Source organism: Anopheles moucheti, chromosome X, assembly GCF_943734755.1.
Source record: "Anopheles moucheti chromosome X, idAnoMoucSN_F20_07, whole genome shotgun sequence".
Lineage (NCBI taxonomy): Eukaryota > Metazoa > Arthropoda > Insecta > Diptera > Culicidae > Anopheles > Anopheles moucheti.
In genome coordinates, this window is record NC_069142.1 from 10,840,312 (window position 1) to 10,861,794 (window position 21,483).

The 21,483-nt window shown below is 45.0% G+C and overlaps 1 protein-coding gene across 1 annotated transcript; it reads right to left on the minus strand.

The window, feature by feature from the left end:
* Positions 1-405: 405 nt before the first annotated feature.
* LOC128306871 (phosphatidylinositol 4,5-bisphosphate 3-kinase catalytic subunit beta isoform) lies at positions 406-7,112 on the minus strand. The gene is made up of 4 exons (XM_053044504.1): positions 6,779-7,112; positions 1,040-4,012; positions 809-928; positions 406-713 (listed from the first exon to the last, which is right to left on the minus strand). The coding sequence occupies exons 1-4, from the start codon at positions 7,046-7,048 to the stop codon at positions 585-587; spliced, it is 3,492 nt and encodes a 1,163-aa protein (XP_052900464.1). The 5' UTR covers positions 7,049-7,112; the 3' UTR covers positions 406-584.
* Positions 7,113-21,483: the final 14,371 nt, after the last annotated feature.

Here is a 21,483-nt window from a genome sequence, read left to right on the forward strand (position 1 = left end):
GGTCCTAACCAGGTTAGTTGTACTGCGTAGTGTAAGCAAATGAATGAATGAAACGAAATGAACACCACTAGAGTACGATAATTCGCCAGTAATTTCAATTCGAAAATATGCACGATAGGGGTGTTAAAAGGAATAAAAAAAAGCCTAGAAATCGAAAGAAAAATTCACTGCACTAACGAAAAACTACCATATTCCTCCTCTTTTGCACGCAATTCAAGCGTCCCCTCTCATTACCTTCATCTTCCTTTTGTATTAACACTGCTTATCATTAATAGAAGTTCGCTTATGATATTATAAAGCTATATCGCACGCGCTGGTCGATACAAGAATACATGTGTTAGGAAAGGAATACAATTCAAAACGAACCCACCACCGCCCGACCGGGACACACATACATTGCCCGCCCCCCCACGCCCCCAACAATATACCACAGGTCGGAAAGTCTTGCACCTCTCTCGGCCAACACACTACTTTTCTCCCTCTCGCCGCCCCACTGCGGAGAGGGTTGTGAGAGGTTGGGTACACTTATGACTACACGTTTACCACTACATCGTTTGATGGTTGCGCCCGGCATGGGACTGCTGTCACTGGCGATTGTTCTTGGAGAAGTTGTGCGATGCCCAGTTGAGCGACGTTTTCCACGAGTTGGCAAGCGCTTCGCTGAACTTGTGCTTGAAATGTGTACGCGCTTCCTCCTCCGTTTTGTCCAAAACCTGCGCGGCGTAAGCGAAAAAGTTGATTAGATATAGGATGACAAGACACAGGGAAGGAGGACACAGGGTTCCCGGTGGGACTTCTAGTACGTTACCAGTGTTTCCCGCAGATAGTTGAGATCCTTCTCCGATGACAGTTCCGGCAGCCCGGTTGAAATCATCATCGAGAACAGCGACAGTATGAGACAGCCGTGCTGGCGCAGAATAAGAAACGCCTAAAAGAAGAAACAACCGTGTTAATTAACAATGGAAGCGAATTGAGAACTCGCCAGCGAAAGCAATGGTGAGCCGGTGTGTTAAGGAAAAAAAACCATCATTAGCCGTACATCTTCGCAGAGCTTCTGGAAATGGCAAAACTCCTGTGCCTCCCGATCCGTCCGCCCATTGTTGATCACGTACACGAAGTCGTGCGTCAGCACGAACGGTACGCGCTCCCGCCGGAAACCGAACTTCTCCTTGAAGTGGCCAAGGATGTGGCCGAAATCGATGTGGAACAGCTGGCCCGTCTTCTTCACCATAATGTTGTCCGAGTGCCGATCAGCAACACCCAGCACGTACGTCGCCACACAGTAACCGGCGCAGCTGAGCGTAAACTCCTGGATCGCCTTCGCCAGCAGCTCGTCCGTGTTGTTGTGCTCGCGCAACCATGCCAGCAGCGAACCCTTCTTAAACGGGGACGTCGCCGAAAACATGCCCCGCTCCTTCTGGATGTTTGCGATCGTTTCCGCACTCAGCACGACCTCGATCAACCCGAGCTTATGGTCGGTGCTGATGCAGCTGTACGGGTTCAGCCGGAAGTCGAGCCCGTGGCCCTTCCAGATCCGATCCATGATGCGCAACATCTGCAGCGTCAGCATGTCCTGGCGCAGGTCGTCACCGTTCTTGAATATCATGTGTATATCATCCCCGTTCGGGTCGGCGTTCTCGTACACCACCCACAGCGGGCGCATCTTCGAGTCCATCACCTTGCAGCGCTCCGTGCGGACGCTCTTGCACCGAAAGCTGGGATTTAGCGGACTGATTAGATCGCTCGTCAGGTGGCCCTCCTTCGCCAGCTGCTCCATCAGCAGTGCGCGCCCCTTCTCCTTGCTACCCTTCTTCACGTTGTCCGAGCAGATCTTCAGGTAGCGGAGGCACTGCATCTGCTTCAACAGTACGCCCACGTGTTCCGGGCTACCGAGCAGATACGCTTCCAGTATCAGCCCGAACCGCACCTGGACCGACGGCACCGACAGCTCCGACCGCAGATGCCAGAACAGATAGTGACCGATGTGTTGGTTGTGGAGGGCACGCTGCAACAGGAAGTACACCAGGTCACAGTTGAGGTACGACTCGTGCTTGAGTGCCTGTACCAGCTGCAGCAGATAGAGCAACAGCTCGTCGTCCTCGATCGTGCGCAAGCAGTCGACAGCGTACCGGCGTACGTATTTGTCAGCGTACGCGTAGTCGAGCAGCTCGAGGGCCCGTTCGACCAGCAGCTTCGGCCACTCCTGCAACAGCGACACAATCTCCGACACCTCGTCCCGATTGTTCCACTCGACGCAGTACAGCAGACAGGGCAGACCCTGCGGCATCTGCAGCATGCAGTCGCGCCGCTTCGCCCAGATCGCGTTACGATCCTGCTCGTGGATATCGTTCAACCGGTCGTTGTACATGTACGCGGACATGATCGCCTTGATCGAGCGCGTGTCTTCCGCACTTTCGCGATTCAGGTGCTCGTTCCGGTGGCTCAATTTGGCCGCGTGCGATAGCAGTTCCTCCTCGCCGGGATAGACGATGATGCGACCCTCCGGTCCGTACGGACCGAAGCTTAACAGCACCGGCACCATATTGTCCCCCCGGCTCGGGTTCGGCTCGACCGTCCCGAGCGGATGCAGAATGTCCTCGAACTGGGCGTCCTCCGCGTATTCCCACGTGTACAGCGTGACCGAGTCCGACTTGAGCTGGTTCTTGTAGTCGTACACCATCGTGTTTACCCAGGCGATGGGATTGATCAGCCCATCCTTGGTGCGGCGCGTCCGTATCCCGGTGCCCTTCGCCGTGCGCATGTTTTCATACACCACCAGACAGAGGCGTGCCATACGCGGCACATTGCTGACGCTGATATCGAGCAAGATCGTCTCGTTCCAGCTGGCAATGCCGCTGTGCACGGTGGCCATGCGCGTCCGCACCGTTTTGCACAGTGATTTGCCACCGTGAAACAGACCGAGCTGGACACCCAGCTCCTTTTCCGACTCGATGTTTAGGCCCCGGATCTCGTGCACCGTACACTGCAGCTTCGAATCCACCTCCCAGCTGGTGACGTACTTCACCTTCCGCAGCGTGTGCGACTGCTGCGACTGGCTGCTGTAGATGCTGCTGCCGGTGCTACCGCTACTGACATTGCTGTAGGCGCTGCTACTGTTTCCAGCCGCAATACTGTTGCTGTGCTTGCCACTACTGGCCGAACTCGATCCCGTCGACACCAGCGATATGGTCGACACCGACGCACTGGCGGTCGATACTAGTGCCGACGTGGTGTTGGTCGTGGAGGTCGTACTCGACCATTGCGTAAAATCATCCCGTGCATCGTAGATGTCGTTCTTGAACACCTCCACCGAACGGACCAGCCGCGGCACAAACGTGGGCGTTTCGTCACGCGACAGACAGTCCTGCACGTACTGGAAACTAACCATCGAATGTGCCCCGTATATATACTCCTCCCTGCCGCACACCTTCAGTATGAAGTCGGAACTGTTGTCCATCCGGGCCTTCAGCGAGATGCGCTTCTTCTCGAGTATCCGGTTCAGCACCTCGTCCGGCGTGGCCAGGCACGGTACCTTCACCGTCACCTGCATGTCGGTGCTGATTGCGACCATGCAAAAGTTGTAGTCACCGCTCGCGAGCCGTCGGCTGATCTGCTCCGGTACGTGCAAACCGCTCACCAGCTTCGCCGGATACTGGTAGGCGATCCGCTCCATGCGCGTCATCGCCGACCGCCTGCAACCGATCTCCTCGCTCAGCATGCTCATCTTCGCGCGGAAATCGTTCACCTCCGGGTTGACGAGCGTCTTCACCGGCAGCTTGCTGTCCAGCAGGATGCTGATGTTTTCCATCAGCTTCGTATTCTCCGACACGTTGCTCTTCTCGACGAAGCGCATTATGCCGAGGGCGGGCTGCACATCCATCAGCCGCGTCGCTTCATTTTCGTGCGTAGTGTTACAGTTCGTCCTTCCCGACGCCAGCGTGCTGAAGCAATACTTGTTCTTGTCCCCGAGATGGCAGTACAGCGGATAGCGTTCCGCTTCTTCCCAAACATCCTGCAAAAAATGGAGTCGACGATTAAATAAAACTGTTCACATTGATTTTGCTATTTTGTAGCATGAATATCATTGCCGAAATATTTAGCCCCGAAAATCTTAACTCCCGAGAACCGAATTTAATCCTTATTAAATTATCAAAGGATTTAAAACAAATTATTGGAATTTTAAACATTAGACACGTTTTATAAAACAAAAAACAGATTTCAACCGCAAAGACTATTTAAAACTTAAAATTCTACTCAACTGGTTAAAAAATTATATAAAAGGTAAATACATTATAATCATTAACACTAATCCATCCCACCATACACTGCAACATCTTTGTTTGATCGACACTGCACTGCGATCAGCTGCTGCGAAGCAAACACCAACATTAAAAAATACCTCCGAAAAGTTGCAATAATTCCACCTCAACAAAACCGGATGGTTTTTCTCAGACTTGGCTTTCCATTTCCGCGAGATGAACGACGGTATCGGGATCCACGAAAAGCACTGCATCTTACGCGCTTCGCACCGGAAAACTCACTGTGTGTTGCGTTGAGCTGCAGCGACACGATTGAGTGGAAAAATTGTCCGTTGCCAGCTTTTACGATGCAGTTTTGCTGCCTTGCGCCTTTCCGACATGCTTGGCTATTCCTGGGATGAGTCGCTCCCTGGTAGCCATGGATGCGGGTCATCGCGGCACACAAATGGCTGACGGCATTCGATCACAAGGAAACGAAGATAGAGTTTTATTCTCCTGCATAAGCCAAAGGAAACGCTAGGAACAGCTATAAAGAATAGCTCCTCCACTCTTCACTCGTTTATTGCATTGCCAGGGAAAAGACAGGGAAAACTCAGTGGTTCGAGCGATCGGTGCACACAAGACAATGACTTAGATAATTAATCAATTATATCCCAGCGTATGAAATCTTTTAAAACCCTGCATTTACTAACCGATAACGATAGGGTCCAGCTTGCTTTTAATGGTATCAGAATGCAATTTTAAAAATGCCCGGAACAGTTGGTAAATTAATTTTGAGTCTTTATCGTGTCCGACGTTCGGGAAAACTTTAATCGAAAAAATGATCATCAAAAATATGTAATTTAATTTACTCTAAATTGATTAAACTTGTGATAAAATGTTGATAGGCAAGCGTTTACAATACATGTTTGATAAAAACTCGAAGAAAATAAAGAAAAAGTAGGACTATTGAATGGGAAAATTGAATTTTTGTCCTTTAGATATGTCGCGTACTACTTGAGTACCCCCTGGGATGTAATGGGTTAGAAAAAAATCTGTTTAATATAACAAGGATCTTTAAGGTACGGTTCTCCTAATTGGCAAACGACAATAATGTTAAGATGAACAATTAAATAATATAAATAGAAAATTTTTCTCTCTCCCTGCCGCTACTATCTCCTTCTCTTCAACCCCAAAAAATCCCCCACGATCCTCACAAATATGCTTCCTTTAAGCCGGATACACCTTTATAAAAGCTGATCCAATTATTTCCATATAATAGCCTCATTAGAAACGAAGAAACATAAATAACAAAAAAACAAACAAACAGAGCTCATTGATATGTTACAACAAACACAGTCTACAGATGCAGATAGTGGTGCACACACAAAGGAAAGATGCAAAATAACAAACACCCCGAAGGAATGACATCCTTAACACAATTGCACGTGCAAAGACAAATCATGCTTCGCGGACTTGAAGAAAACAGGGAAGTCTAGAATTTAAAGCAATCACAAACGCATTTGCAGAACAACATCGAGCAGCAATTCGTTTGAATCGATTCTCGACAATTCCCGTCTAAACACAATTAGCTTTTATTTTTTAAATATTAAATACGCTGCTGTGGATTGGTTCTGTCGACACTGCTGAAGACGGGGTCTCTTTAATGTCCTCCTTCTGAATTTAGCAAATAGAAAATAGAAAACAAGCAAAAAAAACTCAATTGATTGCTCAGATGATGCTGCTAACATTCTCTTCGCTTTGGTTCAGCATTTTAATCATCCTAAGCTCGTTAATTTGTTTTCCATGTTCAATTGTGCTTGTGCTTATTGTTTTTTGAATAGATATTCAACGCTTTCCTATGTTAGGTTATAAAGATATTTGTCTACAAAACGTACGCTTTCATCGAAATGAAGAAACCAATCAGAGGAACTTTTAACCCCATTTTGTGCAGTTTGATGAACTAGAGTTCCCTTGTAACCCTTTCCTGCAAGTGTGAAGCCGCTCTTTCGCGTAGAGCTCTCAAAAAATTAATCATTTCAATTGCTCACCACACTAAACCGACCAGGACACACAAAGAATCGTATAATCTGGCGGGGGAAAAAAACAATCCATCTACATAGTTTATGTTTCCTGCATGTCGCAGACCCTTAACCCACAAGCAATACCACCCAGAGAGCGATGGCTAAGGATGTCCCATTTTCACCCATTTGCATACAGCAACGAGCGGGCGTTGGTAGGTTCCAACGTATGGTGCGCAAAAGCCGGGGGTCGTTGTAATCGTAAAATTTTATAAAATAAACAATTTCGGTACGGGTTTTCGTATAACATACGGCGCCATATCACCGTACAAATCGGTAGAAAACCGTATGGTCACGTCCAATAAACAAAATTACTTTCCCGAGCATACTACAACCGGAAGATCGTTCTCGTTCTCTTTGCGCAAAGCATAAAGTGGAGCCGGGTTTTGGGGGGGGGGATAATAACGGGGGCTAATGTGTGCTAAAAGAACGCCCGCTGAATGTGTGTTTCGTACGTACCGTTTTGAGCTCCTCCAGCGTTATATGAATCGGCATGCACATCGTGATCATCACCCCGTTCGGCATCAGGAAGTGCAGCTCCGTCGACTCGTCCGGATTCTTCCAGAACTCATAGTCAAACAACGGTCGATGCTTGTGTTGCTGTTGTGGCTGCTGCTGTTGCAAATAGATCCGGTGGGGAACTTGCCACCCGGAATCGTTCCCCGGTACAGTGGAGTGTTGTGCGGTTCGCTTCATGGTGGTCGTCACGTTGTTGCGCCCTTGCTTCATTGCCGTCCGTTCCCGCTCACACCCGCTATTTTCCTGTCCCTTTGTTTCCCTCTTCCTGCAACTTCCTAGCTCCTACCTCCCCCTCCCCCCCCCCCCACCCCCCCTCCACGGGTCTGGGGGGATGATCTTTTCGCAACCCTAAGCAGTATCCCGCCGCGGAAGAGAGTGCTTGTCCGAAAAAAAGGCTGATTTTCCCGGTACGGAATGGAAGTGTCCAAAGCGTGCAAGCTAAACTAGCTACCTTATTTCTAAAACCTTTCAACGCGCGGCTCAAATGGAATGGTTTGTGAAGGGGTTTTTTTTTTAAACAACAAAAAAAATGTTTATGAAAAACGATGTTTTTTGTGCGCTTAAGAAAAGCAACTTTTTGTTGGCGCTCCTTCCCGGTTTTGCAAAAACACGCCAACACAAAAACGACGTTTGGTTTGTGAATCGTTCGTCCACGGTGACGATTGTTCGTTTGATTTTTTGTTTTCTTTTATGAAAACGTACACCCAAAACATACGTACTGTACAATTTTCTATCAACGATCAATTCCAGCTGATCAATATTGTCCCTCAAGTCCCTCAATAGATGGACTTTCACGAACGTTGCTTTTCGATTATCGTATTACGTATATAGCCTAGCGTTTGTAGCATAATGTTCATTCTAATTCCTATTAGATGCCTAACCTAATCACACTGTTTCATTTTCTCTTTGCACATTTTTAGCGTAACCGGGTTTTTACACATTTTTTCCTTGCAATTCTAAAAAACAACACACATATTCTGCTTGCACGCAATATTGCACTTGGTTTTTTTGTTTCTAGCCGCGCGACCAGGAAATTGTCCTTGAATTCTTGGGGTAGAAGAACTTCGACCAAATTTCCGTTACGTTGGTTGTGGTTTGCGGTTTTTTTGTAGAAACAACTTTTTAACTTACTAGCCTTAAACTAATTACGTCGATGTGGTATATTACAATCTATTCTTCGCCACCATCCTTCCGGATAAACTGATCCGAACACGTTCACACGATTTAGCTTCCCGCGGGTTCTGCTCGCGTAGTAGTCATGAGCTACACCGCCATAACTCGCGCAAGGGTTTTGGCCGACTGAAGGCAATACTGATACCTAACCTCAGATCGATATGATATCCAGCTGCTCGGAACACTTGCGACCGTAAGGTGGCGCTCCTCCTCCACAGTTGTGTGCTGTGTTCGGCTCAGTTGCTGCTACTGCACGCATTCCATCGTTCTGAGTTCATATGTTCTAAAAAAGAAAAAAGAAGCAATAAATTACAAGCGTATAACAAACATGCACACGCATGCACACGCAAAACAAAGGAATTCGCTGGATGATGGAACGATTTAAAAGAAACGTATTGTTTTCAGAAGCCCGGACGTCGATGATACGCAACGCTTGCTGGCGACAAAATGACAAACGTCGCGAATCGGGCGAATGACGCGACGCTTAGAAATTAAAGCCATATTCTATTAGCTTGCACACTTACTTGCGTCGCATTCGGTACGATTCATTTGTTTCAGTGAGCACACGACAGTAACATTATGTATCGATATGATAATCAGCTGCTCGGAACACTTGTGACCGTAAGGTGGCGCTCCACCTCCTCAGTGGTGTGCTGTGTTCGGCTCAGTTGCTGCTACACAAGCTCGTACTTAATCGATGAATAGTTTGTTAATGAGTAATTAGCTAAAATTGCCGCACCTATCGTTTGTCACCATCATTGTTATTTTGATCAACCAGAATTTACCCAGATTTCACTTCAATCTACAGGTATTTGATCGATTGTGTAGACCCAGTAGTTGGCAAACTTTTTGAAGTAAAGAGTCAAATATCATGAGGACACAACAAGGTTTTCTAAGTTTATAAAGGGTATTCCATAGTTTAAGTAGAAGCAGTTTTAGAGTGTATTGTATACAATGTTCTTTTTTTTCGAAAATTGGAAAAAAATGCGCTACGTTAAAAATCACGCCGCGAAAAGAGTTTATGGAAACACGTTTGAAAATAGCCTCAGCAGCAAGTGCTGACCGAAGCTTTAATGTCTCATCGTGGATCTGGGGGGCTACTGTTCCTCGCCGGTGTCAAGGGCAAATTTCCTGCCCGGAAGGATGCAGATAACACAAAATCGTACAGAGTTTGCCAGGAAATACATTGCTTATGTGTGCAAACAGCGTGATTCGATAAGACCGAGGGGTTGTAAACCGGAAGAGGAAAGCCTAGACATAAGTGTTTGTTTCCTTTGTGGAAACAATACGAGGGTTACGATCGTCTATGATAGCCAGATCTAGATTTTGGGCCACTAATCATTTTTTCCTGCTTGGTGTGATACGAAGGCAATCAGGTTGGAACACCATCATTTTTAAATGTTTATGTAGCTAACAATATTATTGCTTCATTCTAAGATTTTGTTTTGTAATTAAAAGTATCCAACTATAAACGTCTTTGTCGTATACAGCAAGGTGCGGCTACGATCGTTCAGTCCCCCGGTAAAGTAAGTTTTTGTTTTTGCTAAAATTCCATTCAAATCTGATAACAACGCTCGCCTCTATGCAGCTGACGCGCATTTTTCGTTTCCGTTTCCGTCCGTAAGCAATATATGGGCAATAGGAGCTAAAAGTGGAACTTAACCTCGCATTTCCTGTCGATAAACAAGAGAAGCGGGATTTGCACATTTCTGGTGACGCACAGCATCGGCGACACCACCGATTGGCGCGCGGGCGATGTGTCATCGATTCATGATTTGCCGGATCACGGCCAGGTAAGGGCCGCGCGCGCGAGAGAGATGCATTCCATTCGATGAGTGGGAAAGAAAAAAAAAAGACAATCCGAAAGACTTCAACAGTGCCGAACGTCCGCAAGCGACGAACGGGTAATTTAATATTTTAAGATTTAATTTTTACTACCCGCCACATCCAATCGCCATTAATTGGATGTTTCTCCATAACAAAACCTTCGCCCGGTATCTTCTGGTGTGCCCCCTCCCACTCTCCTTTCGTTCCGGCCATTCCAACGACGGTCGCGCGATTGTCAATCTGCGCTGCGAAATAAAGCAATAAAACCAATGATGAGGGTAATATCGGAAGACGACTTCATTAGTAATGACTGCTATTCCCCTTCTATTCCACACCGCACAATTAGTTCCCCCTTCACCGGGTGTGATATGAGAGGACCGCCAATATCATATCTTCCCGACGCGCAAGTGGTGCATTTGACACACGCTTCCCATTCACCAGTGGACTCATGGAGAGCGGGAGTTGGAAAGGCAAGAGAGGTGTGTTCAGCATGTTTAAGACCTCTTCCCCCCTTTGTTTTTATGAGCATGTTCATGCATGTTCAAAAAGCAGGAGCGATCGTGTTTCCCAGCGCAAGTGGTGTGCATGGCGAGCGAAGAAAAAAAGTGTGCAACAAACCCCCCTAACACACAGCTGGACTGTAACGCAACTGGTCTACTCAACGAACGCTTCAAGAAAATGAGTCGTGTGGTGGCTCCATGTATATTGATGTCATACTTCCAAAAAAAACCAAACACTCTCCGGGTGTCGTTCGATGGACTAATTCCTGATTAGTCTAACATCATATTTGGGGAGATTTGTTTCTAATAGACCACAGACGTTAAAAGTCACGTCGTTATTTCCTTCACCAAACGATGCTGCTGTTTGGCGTATCCGACGGTTTTAGGCGCCACACATTATTAACGCCCGCCGAAATACAATACAGCACGCGCACCGGCGCGACGATAGGCGTTCATAAGTTGCTTACCAAACAACGACATAAAATCATGCTCAGCTAGATCCCCCTCTTGCTTGGCTTGGTCCAAGGCCCTTTGCTAGAAAATTTGATACGGACTTGGGACTTGGAGCCGACCAACTCACAATTACACTCCGAGGAACCGCGCTGACGCTGGGGTTCACATTCCTCTCGATAAATATGAAAATTTCGTCGCCTAATATCTGGCCGATTTTCTATACGATCCTCAGTTCGCTAAGTTTATTTAATGTTCCAAGCGATTTGCAAAACTTAAATGCTCCAAATTTGCATTTGATTTGATTAAAATTCATTTGCTCCGGTGCAACGCAGATATGGAAAGGGTGCCAATTCTATGATCGGACACACCAACGGAGCCGACGACTAAAGGGAACGTAGAACGTTTAGAGTTCACCTCCTCTAGGTTCGATGCGCCCGGTAGTCAATGACCGATTCTATACGATCCTCTCAGTTCACTGAGTTCACACCCCACTCGATGTTCAAGCGATTTGCAAACCATTAAAATCATCTGCTCCGGTGTATTGACACCACCCACACGGGTTTGATAGATAGAACGCAACGTATAAGAAAGGGTCCCACTGCTATGGCCGGACACACCAACGGGGCCTTTCCCATGAAGGGATCGTCGCATGTTTAGCCCGGTAGTCATAAAACTGTGTTGCCCCCATTCTACCGCGGAACCGATCAGGCACGGTCAGCGCACGGGCGATCGCACAAGCACCCGGGGAAAGCAAAGTGACCCGATCGTCCAAGCGATCGGAATGAGGGGGGTGGGGGGGGGGCGTAAAAAAGATTTACGATCGCTTCTTTGACGGTGAGAATATCCGTGTGTCACTGCCCGCCCAGTCGGTTCATCAGCCCAGCTAGGATCTCTCTGTGTGCCTCGAGCTACTTTTTTTTCTTGGTGTGTGTGTGTGTGTTGGTGCCGCTAAAAGGGTGGTCCAAATATGCTAAAAATGAAGAAGCAAAAATGTATTTTCTGCGTAAAATTTTGAACGATTTTATGTGTCTGCCTGTCAGGCCCTCTCGCGGGACGCTGTCTTCCTTGTATCCTAATCACCGTTCGGTTTCCTGGCTTTTGCATGTGAAACTTTCCAAGGTCTGCGTCGATGGCGTCGACAGTATCGTCAGGGCTTATCTTCAAACGGTGGCCGATGCCTTGGGAAAGAAAAGCTTCGGTCGCCACAAACGTGTATGCCAAAGGGGTTCATACACTAAACAGCTTTGATGCGTGTGTATGTTTGTTTTTTATTTTTCTTTAGCTTCTGCTAGACTGTTTTTTCGTTCGCCGTGATCTGCGAACGTATGCAGAACGCACAACAAAGGGGAGCTATTTTTTTACAACCGTCGAGAGCATTTTTACCTCGCGCAGGAACGAAGAGGATAAGCACAACCATGGGAAAGGGGGGAAGAGATAACCGTCCGGGGTTATTTACTCAAGTAAGTCCTTGGTAAAGTGTCATAAATGCCACTGGCGGCCGTAAAACATGTTTCAGTTCCACGTATGGAAGATTTTGGTGATTAGCTTTCAGCCCTCCTGATAGCAACAACAAAAAAACATTGCAGACGACAACTGGAGATCATATCGCGCGTCCATTTTGCTCAATTTTCTTTGCGCCTCAGAAGCAAAAATTCCTGCCAGGAAGAAAACTGGTTTCCATGGGTTGAGCGAGGCGTCATTCTATCCATCCTCAAAAACACAGCAAGATTATCCGTACACAGGACACGCTAAAACAAAAAGTTGGATGTTTTAGTACAAGCTGTTACATTTTAGTACAACGGGCTGTTGCAAAGATCAAATGATATTACACCAAAACCGCACTTCAAAAAATTAGATAAATATAATATTTTGTCGTATATGATATACGTATACAGGGTTTTCCCAATAAACGCTGTGTGCTATTTTAAATCCTCGCAATTGCGATACGATCAGATCGCGAGCTGATGCAATCGAACAAAACTGGGGGATACGGTGCAGCATCCTATTCTTAGATTACATCCTGCAGAGCGTGCGTAGGTGTGTGGTTCAATTCCTGTTCGAATACATCCCCCCCGGCTGTGTGTGCGCACATCCGCATCATCATGTGAAGATGAGCCCTTCGCATCATAAATAAACACACAGTTTGCCGCAAAAGTGATAATTACCACTTTCCGGTGGGTTCCAAACATAAATAAAGCGCAATTACATGAGAGTAAGTGAGCCATTTTAGATCGTGATTCATCATACTTTGAAGTGTTTGAGCTGAGGAACAGACAACTTTAGAACGAGAGATCTATATGCGGAACAAACGTTAATACTGCACCGACGACTGTTTAATAGGATAACGCAAATGTACGCCGGGAAATAGATTTGATCGTCCCGTATTATGTCCAAGAGGTCTGGCTTTGTTTATCCGTTGCTGGTGAGTCATTCACGCTGGTCTGGATGGGATTTTGGACCGATCCTGTCGCGTAAAAAGACCCGGTTCCGCTATCAAATATACTACCGAGCAGAAGGAAATAAAATGGTTTTGAAAAAGGATCCATTCTACTCCATATGTTGACAAGCAATGCAACACTTTACAGAATTGGTTCAATTTGTACGCATCACAGCCATAATCACACATTATCACAGTTCCGTCTCAGCGAGATTTCTCAGCACTGTCCGCAACGGAATAGCGAAAACTTCGTTTGTAAAGCCGAATGGACCAAAGAATGTGTTTGAAATCATTGCTTTACGGCCCTAGAGTCCACTGCAATATAATATTCTTTCATTTTTATGTAATACTAATCTATCAATTAACACTATTTAATGACAATGGCGCATGGTAAAATACGAAGCAGTTCAGGATTATGCCCTCATCCCCACCGGGCTGCAATTCTTCATCGTTATTGATGATAGGATAGGGACACTGCGCATGCGTGACAGATTCTGCAACATCAACGCATTGATTTTCACGCCCCCAACGAAGACAGGAACAAAATAAACCAAAAGCCATTGTAGTGGGACCAAAAGAAAAGAATAGAACGATACCAAATAATCTCAAATAGTCTCCACCAGCAGGGCGCAGAAAGAAAATCTTTGAAAATAATTAATTTGTGAAGAGACATTCCAATTATTGGTCTGAACCATTGTAAGTAGTTTACATAATAATAGTGTAAACGTGCATGTCTCTTTGCATTTATCGCCATGTTAGACTGCCTGACTGCATCTGCGCGCGTTTCACTTAATTTCGCTTCTTATCGTTCGTTCTTAAAAAAAATGTTTTTCATACGATTGGTGTAAACGAAAACGTTATTATCAGTAGGAATCGATTATCAGTATCGCATTAATAACTCCTCCCCTTTTCTTAATATGCTGCGCGTACATCTAGCAAAGCCAAGTCTGGCTAAGCCAACTACGGTACGCATATGACCCAGTAGACACCGGTTACGCCAAGAAGATATTTAAAACATTGGCAATGTAACTTTACTATAAAATGAAGTTTTTGTTATTGTTTAAGTAAATCAAATAAATTCAACTATAAAGATGGGGCTTTGATTTCATAAAATCTAAATCCTGCCAAAACGGTATTGAAGGCTGTAAAATGAATTGAGGGAATTTTAAGTTACACATACGGATGCTCTCCAGTAATAAAAGTAACATACGCATGAGGCAGGGAGTACGATAGCGTATTAGCACCAGGAATTAAATAAATATCTCTATACAGCTATCATTGTGATCTCTATTCCATTGGTGATCGAAGGGCGATCAGCAAAACGAAGGTTTAAAAATCACAACATCAAACCGAAGTAAGTGCCAAATAAACTTTGATATATGAAAAGTGGTTTTGATTGACACGCGCATAAGAAACAATTGATCTAATTCGTGCAAACTACTCATAATTTTGTTAAATGTATTGAAGAAATCCCACTTGTGGTGATCATTTAGTACTTCTAGGAAGTTGATTTGTCTTCCTTATCATCGTTAAACTCGGCACACGTAATAATATCATTCCGGACCTTGGAAGTTTACTTGACGGTAAAAGGTTAGCATGCATTACCGTTATACATCTGATAAAGGCAGGAATTATTTGCCAGGATTTACTATTATCATCACCTTTAGCGACTTTAGCGGATGTGCGATCTGTTCTTCGTCGGGACCTTTGATTCTGTATCAGTGGACGCCATCGACAAAACTTAATAGAATTGCATCGATCTAACGTGGAATTATTTGCTGAGTACAAAACAACAATACCATGCCATAATTTGAGCAATATGAGCCGTCGTAAAGCTCCCTCCTTGTGCTATCCATCACAGTAAAGTGTGAACAAACTATATCGATTGCAATAATTTTAATTCGCAATATATAATTGACTCTCTTATCTTTCTATAATTGAAACTAGAAACATAGAACGCCTTCCAAATAGCAATAGCGCTTACACTCTTAGCAGTGATTCGCTTACCGACTACTAACTAAGTGAAAAACATTCCATGTGTAATTTTCATTTCGCGTGTCAATCTCACACAACACCAACAGTATTTTTACGTTCAACATCAGGATACTATGCAACACACATAAAACGAACGAACATAAAAATAACGCGAATCTTTGACATGTTGACACATCACATACACAAGAAAAGCCCCCAAAGAGTTATACGCTAGCCCGTGCACTAAAGATTCCACCGACTAAGAACCACGCGCGCAGCTCCACACCCAACGAGCTCGCACAACAAACTAATCTTCTCCAGATTGTCCTCAAAATTAGCCTGCGACGTGATACGCGATCATGTCCAAATCGTGCAATCCACCCACACCACCACGGAAAGGATCCCGAAGCGCACAAAAGGCACACACCGGCGGGAACCACCGGCTTGTTCCCACAAATTTTATGACAGAGAAAGCAATGAACTGTTCTCTCGCCGCAAACAAACGTAGAGCAAACGCGAGTTGGGAGTTTTTTTTAAAATGTATTAGAGACCATTTCACAGGAGAGGCTATTTTTTACGTTTCAAAAGAACCGATCACTCAAAAGTGGTCATCCGTTTTGGAGGAGGTGTGAAACCGCTTTTTCGGCATTTGATATACAGAAAGGGGTTTCGTTTTGTAGAACTCGGTACCATTTCCGCCATGCAGGCAAAGCTGTCGCGAGATCCTGTCCGTGGGCATTTCTCCGTTTGTGTGGCACTAAATGTGTGGAAAATTAATTTTACACAGCTAGTATTAGTATTTGCACATTAGTATTTGCGATGTGTGTATATGGTAGTATGTTCGTACAGATAACTGTACTTCGTCGCCGATTCTAGTTGCCGACAACAAAATGTTATCCTGTTGATAGTGCTGATAGTAGAGTAGCTTGTTGCTCGCATGCTTGGAAAAGGGGGTGTTACCTCACAGCTCACAAACACGCATACAAAATAAAACGGTATTAACTATTATAAAAAAACTGTATAATAAATTCTCTCTTTTTGAAATGACAAGAACTCTCAACCGAAATAGTTCAATAGAACGATGGTGAGCAGATTTTGTTTACGATTTAATGCCTGCAGGGTTACACTAGACGGGCATAATTGTCGTCAATATAATTATGATTTTTTCCCCCCAAAACGAGTGTTTACGGAGCTTTTCAGCGATCAGCAAATAATTCCAAACGCAACCGGTCACGGCTGCGGTCACGTGTTTGTTCATGGAATTGGATTGGTGTAACAATCGAGATGACCTATTCTCCACATATCGGACTCGAACATCTAGCGCAAGACTATCGAAATAAAAGTGATAACCAGAATAGACGTGGCAGATTAGAATCGATTAATAAATGCTTGTATGTTCAAACTAAAGAAAGAGATTGCTCGTGTTGGGTTAAACAACTAGTCAGCATCCCACAAGCAGCTATAAATCTGATGGCAGACAGGAAAGCAATCTGTCTACGCCATGAAAGAGTGTAGAGTGACAACACAAATTGCAGGAAAAAAGGAATTACTTTACAGTGCAATCTTCCGAATGCGGAGATAGTTGCAAAGTCTGGGACAATTATTGTTGCCTTTGGTTTCATTATTGGAGCAATATTGATCACAAGTCCTAATACATGTATTGGAAGACGAACGATATTGGTGCCCTCTATCCTAAATATCTTGTACACAGTGTAAACAAAATCGTAACAAGTTATGATAGCTCATCAGGCAATTAATTAAAAACAAAAATGATGTGAATACATCACATTAAAAAAGAGCAATAAAAGTGGGGATTGAAGCAGATAGGTAACCAATTTCATCATTTAACTCCTGCAAGATCTAAGCTTTTAAAATGAGGACCTTGGCATCCTTCCAGGAGGTTCGAGACGCCTTTTACGACCCTTTGTGTGTGTGTGTGCGGTTGATTACTATTTTGCTCACCCTGCGGTTTAGAATTTTGCTCGTTTTTTTTATCTTCACCCGGCTAGAAAACCACCTTAAAAGAAAGCAATATCGTTCCAACATTATGCGAAAAAAAAGAAAATATAAAAAGGATGCATCTCACCCGTCAGCAGACTTCATTTATATCGGGAAGGGGATATATATTGTTGCGGTGAATGTCTTCTCCTTTAATGCCACCTAGTGGATCTGCACCTTCGCCTCATCGGGAACCTTACGCACGGTTGTCTAAGCTGCTGGTGGCGGGGCAGATTTCTGCAGCTTCTCCGGTACGACCGCATGTTGGATGCGTAAAGCAGCACACACGCGCACATTGTTACAGATGGTTTCAATGGGGCATATGCTGAACGCGATGGTTGTGTCGGGTGGACCGGTTGTACTGCTGCCGGTACTGTGTCACGTGGTTGTACGAGTCGACCGCAACGTCGCGGGATTTTTCAATCATCATCAGCGGGGTCTCACAGGAGACTATCCCTGAAGGGGGTGGTTGATCTCGTCGTCTCTGTGTTTGGGAGTGGTCTGTTGTTTTCTTTCCTATTCGCTTTGATAGTGGTGTGGCTTTTGATTGTTGAGCACGTTCGGAGATTGTTTTAAGGAGTGTGTTTTGAGTGGATAGGATAGGAAAGATTAGATACACGTTTTCGTCGGCGATTCCTTTTCGAATTATTCGAGTCCTCCAAGTTGTCACGCGAGGCTGGGAAGATATTGATAGGAGGCTGTGAAGGTAAACCGTGGTGGGGCGTTCGAAAGCCCTGCTAAAATGCGTCTTAGCGGACGCCGCTTACACTGTCCGACGATCCATCGCTTGGCCGTCCTTATTCACACACACACGCACGATCTGTTCACTCGCTCTTTGTCCGGCTTCAGGCTAGCAAATAGCACACATGCATGAACCGAGTGATGGCCATACGGACGCACGCACCCACGCAGCACACATACATCCGGGTACACGGGGTCGCACATAAACAAAAGGATAGCACTGAGTGAATATCTCGCACGAGCCCGCACACACTTACAGAGCGTTTTAATTTGCAGGTAAATTGGGAACAATAACGCATACACACTCATGCGTACATCATCCTCTGCGTTTTAATTTCGTGTACGGGAGCAATCACACTGCACGATAATCCGATTCCTGATCACTTGATTTGCAATTTCGTCGATCGTTTCGTCAACATCCGCTACCTGCGTCTAAAACCTGTCCCGCCTTTCGCGATTGTTCGTCTTTGTCTGGAAACTTAGTCCTCTAGAACCTTGTATCGCGAATGGCGTCCCGGGGCTTCTTCACACAACCGAAACAATTTCTGTGGCCATTTTTTGCCGAACAATTGTACCTGCGATGTGTGCAAATGTTGTGCCATTTGATAGCAGATAAAAGATTATCATTCGAAGCCAGCCAATAACAGCCACCACAACACATCATGCACGCACACACCGGAACACGAGAGCGACGCAGCGACTCGGATCTTTCTAGGTGTTTTTGTTGTGTCTGGTGCGTAGACGGTTCGCTTTTTTTTTTTACCGGCGTGCGTTTACAGTTCCGGTTCGGTTTCGCCGTGCGATTTCTTGTTTTGGTGCAAACCCAATGGGTTGGAGGTGGGGTTTTTTTTTGTATTTTTGGTAGCAGTGGGAGGGTGTGTTGTGTGATAACCAATCACGGTACCCTTCTACTCGATGATTGCTTTGCGTATTTTTGTCATTCATCCACTAATGACAGTTTCCGTAAGAAAATTCCGTACTGTGGTATTTCCACTCTTTCTTCCACGTTATTGTTTTGGAGGTTTTTTTTTCTGCTGTGCCGTTGTTGTTTCTTTTTGTTGTTGTACCGTTTCCCACCTGCATCACATGCTATTCCGCTTGTGCGCGTATGTGTGAGAGTGCGTTTTGCTTTACCTTTCTCTTTAACGCTCCGGTGTCTACCACACGGTATCGGCTGTGTATGTGTTGATGCAGCTGCAGCTTCTTGTTTAGGGGCAGCATATACTGCTTGCTCGTATTCTCACACATGGTACGCAAACACACACACACACGCACACACACACACATACACACACACTTATTGCCAAGAGATCACCGCATCACTGGAACGGTGCTGCGTACACCGCCGCGGCCCTTCTCCTCCTCGTCCTGGTGTGACGTCTTCTCCACGTTGCTACAGCAACCATCGACCCGCCCATCCGTAACAGAATTGGTGCAGTTGATTGGGGAAGATGAATATTTTGGTGATTGAATGTCACGTTTTGCGGATTCACAAATTCAAGAAACTCCCCTTTACCCACCCCGTTCACAACACAACACGCACACACACCCGAGACACCGGAGATCCGCTGCGTGTATCACTCACCCCCGGTGTGCTGGCGTTCTTTATTAGGAGGAAACTTTGGAAGGTTCTTCTCCACCAGCTCTGTGCCGTTTTGATATGTAGGATATCCGGAATTAAAGGATCAGGATCGAGGTGCCACTCTTCCCCTGTGTGGGTCGCGCCAAGATGCAATCCACCGTGCACGTTATGGCCAAAACACAAAAAGCACAACACACTACGAAAACCCCACTACGGTAGGGTTCATCATGGCTTGTCTCCACTTTTCCTTGTGTTTCGGGGTTTAGCTTTTCCCAACGCGGGTGGGCGGTGTTTAAGTAGTTTGTCCAAGGGAAAAATAACAACACCACTGGCGAGGGGAAAAAATAATGCGAGAAATGACGGCGAAGGGCGATTTCGACGGCGGACAATGACGATGATTTCGATCCAGATACTCCTGTTCTCTGTCCTAATCCCTTCACTACCTTCCCTTCTGCTCTATGAACTGAATATATACCAAATCGAAAACAAACGTTTCTCGTGTTTTTTGACAGCATCGTTTCGCCCCGAGTTTTTCGCTCAATTCAACACCAATGCACATCGTATGTTTCATCAATTCGCCTCGGCCTTGATATGACTGGGATTGCGCATTTGTGTGTGTGTGTATTTATGTGTAAAGCTATCAATCAGAAGTGTGTGCGGCAATAAAATAATACATATTGGAATTATTGTAGATGATTTAGAACCCTCCAGAGGGCGCCATGATTGCTGGCATCCTTCCTGATATAAAATCTGCATGCAATATCAAATTACCTGAGATCCTGTCCAAGGATTGTTGATGTGAGGACTATTCGTCACATTCGCCACCAACGTCCGGGTACGGGAACGATCCTCTCGGAATAGGCATCTAGTCGTCAGCTGAAAGAAGTTAAGCAAAGTCACATATCGCGAGGCACAACTCTATTGAACACACTCCTGGCAACGTACTTGGTAAATAGTGAAAACGAATATAAATTCTAAACCATTCACCTCCGCCCTCTCCTCAAATCGCATTACCGCTTACCTACCCTCAAGATTCGTCTTTACTTAATTTCCAATTTCCCAAATCCATCAACAGGCGTGAAAGACCACGAGAATCGAAACCACTTAATTATGTAACAACATCTTCCGGATATTCTACAAATCCAAATTCTTCCATATTATGATGATAGCTATGGGGTGATAATGGTAATACAAACTACTGGTACAATGAGTTTACTACTATGAAGATATCGTTTTTAACCTAAACTTATCTTTATTTATCTTATCTTCTTGTAGAACTTCACCTTAGGTGTTGATCTACATAGAACTTATAATTCTATAGAAATCCTTTTGAACGTCTCTCGCGTTTATTGTATTTACATGAGTCAGAGTGCATAAAAAGCTATGTGAAGATCAGATTTATTGTATGAATTGAGTGGGTTGCAATCGTTTAAATTCAGTGTAATTTGATCAGATACTAACTTTTAACGCAGCTCCTTTACATAGTTCAAAATGATGTGAATTACAGAATCGTTCAGGATATATCGAGCGCGCGAATTTGCTTTAGTATAGTAGTCGGCCCTCATCATTGATTCTATACATTATGAATCCAATCGACTTATTTTCCTTATAATTTGTCGTTCAATTAAAAATGTTTGCCTAGCCTAGAGTTACATTTCATTTAAAACTTGTAAATTATATAGTGTTCACTGCTCGTGCTATTATTACAATCGCATGAACAATCGAAAAGACAATCGAACAATCGAAATCGCATTAACGGAATGCCTTCGCTCATAAGGAATGTACGGTGTGAAATTCTTCTGCTAGTCGGCACTGCAGCTGTACATTAACAGGCTTAACGACTAAAGTCCTAAATCAAATAGCCATACGGGGCCACATATAACGTGTGTGTCGCTCTGCTATATGTTTAAACCTTATACTAAAAATCTTGAATGATGTAATATTGTTTTTTCAACTGATG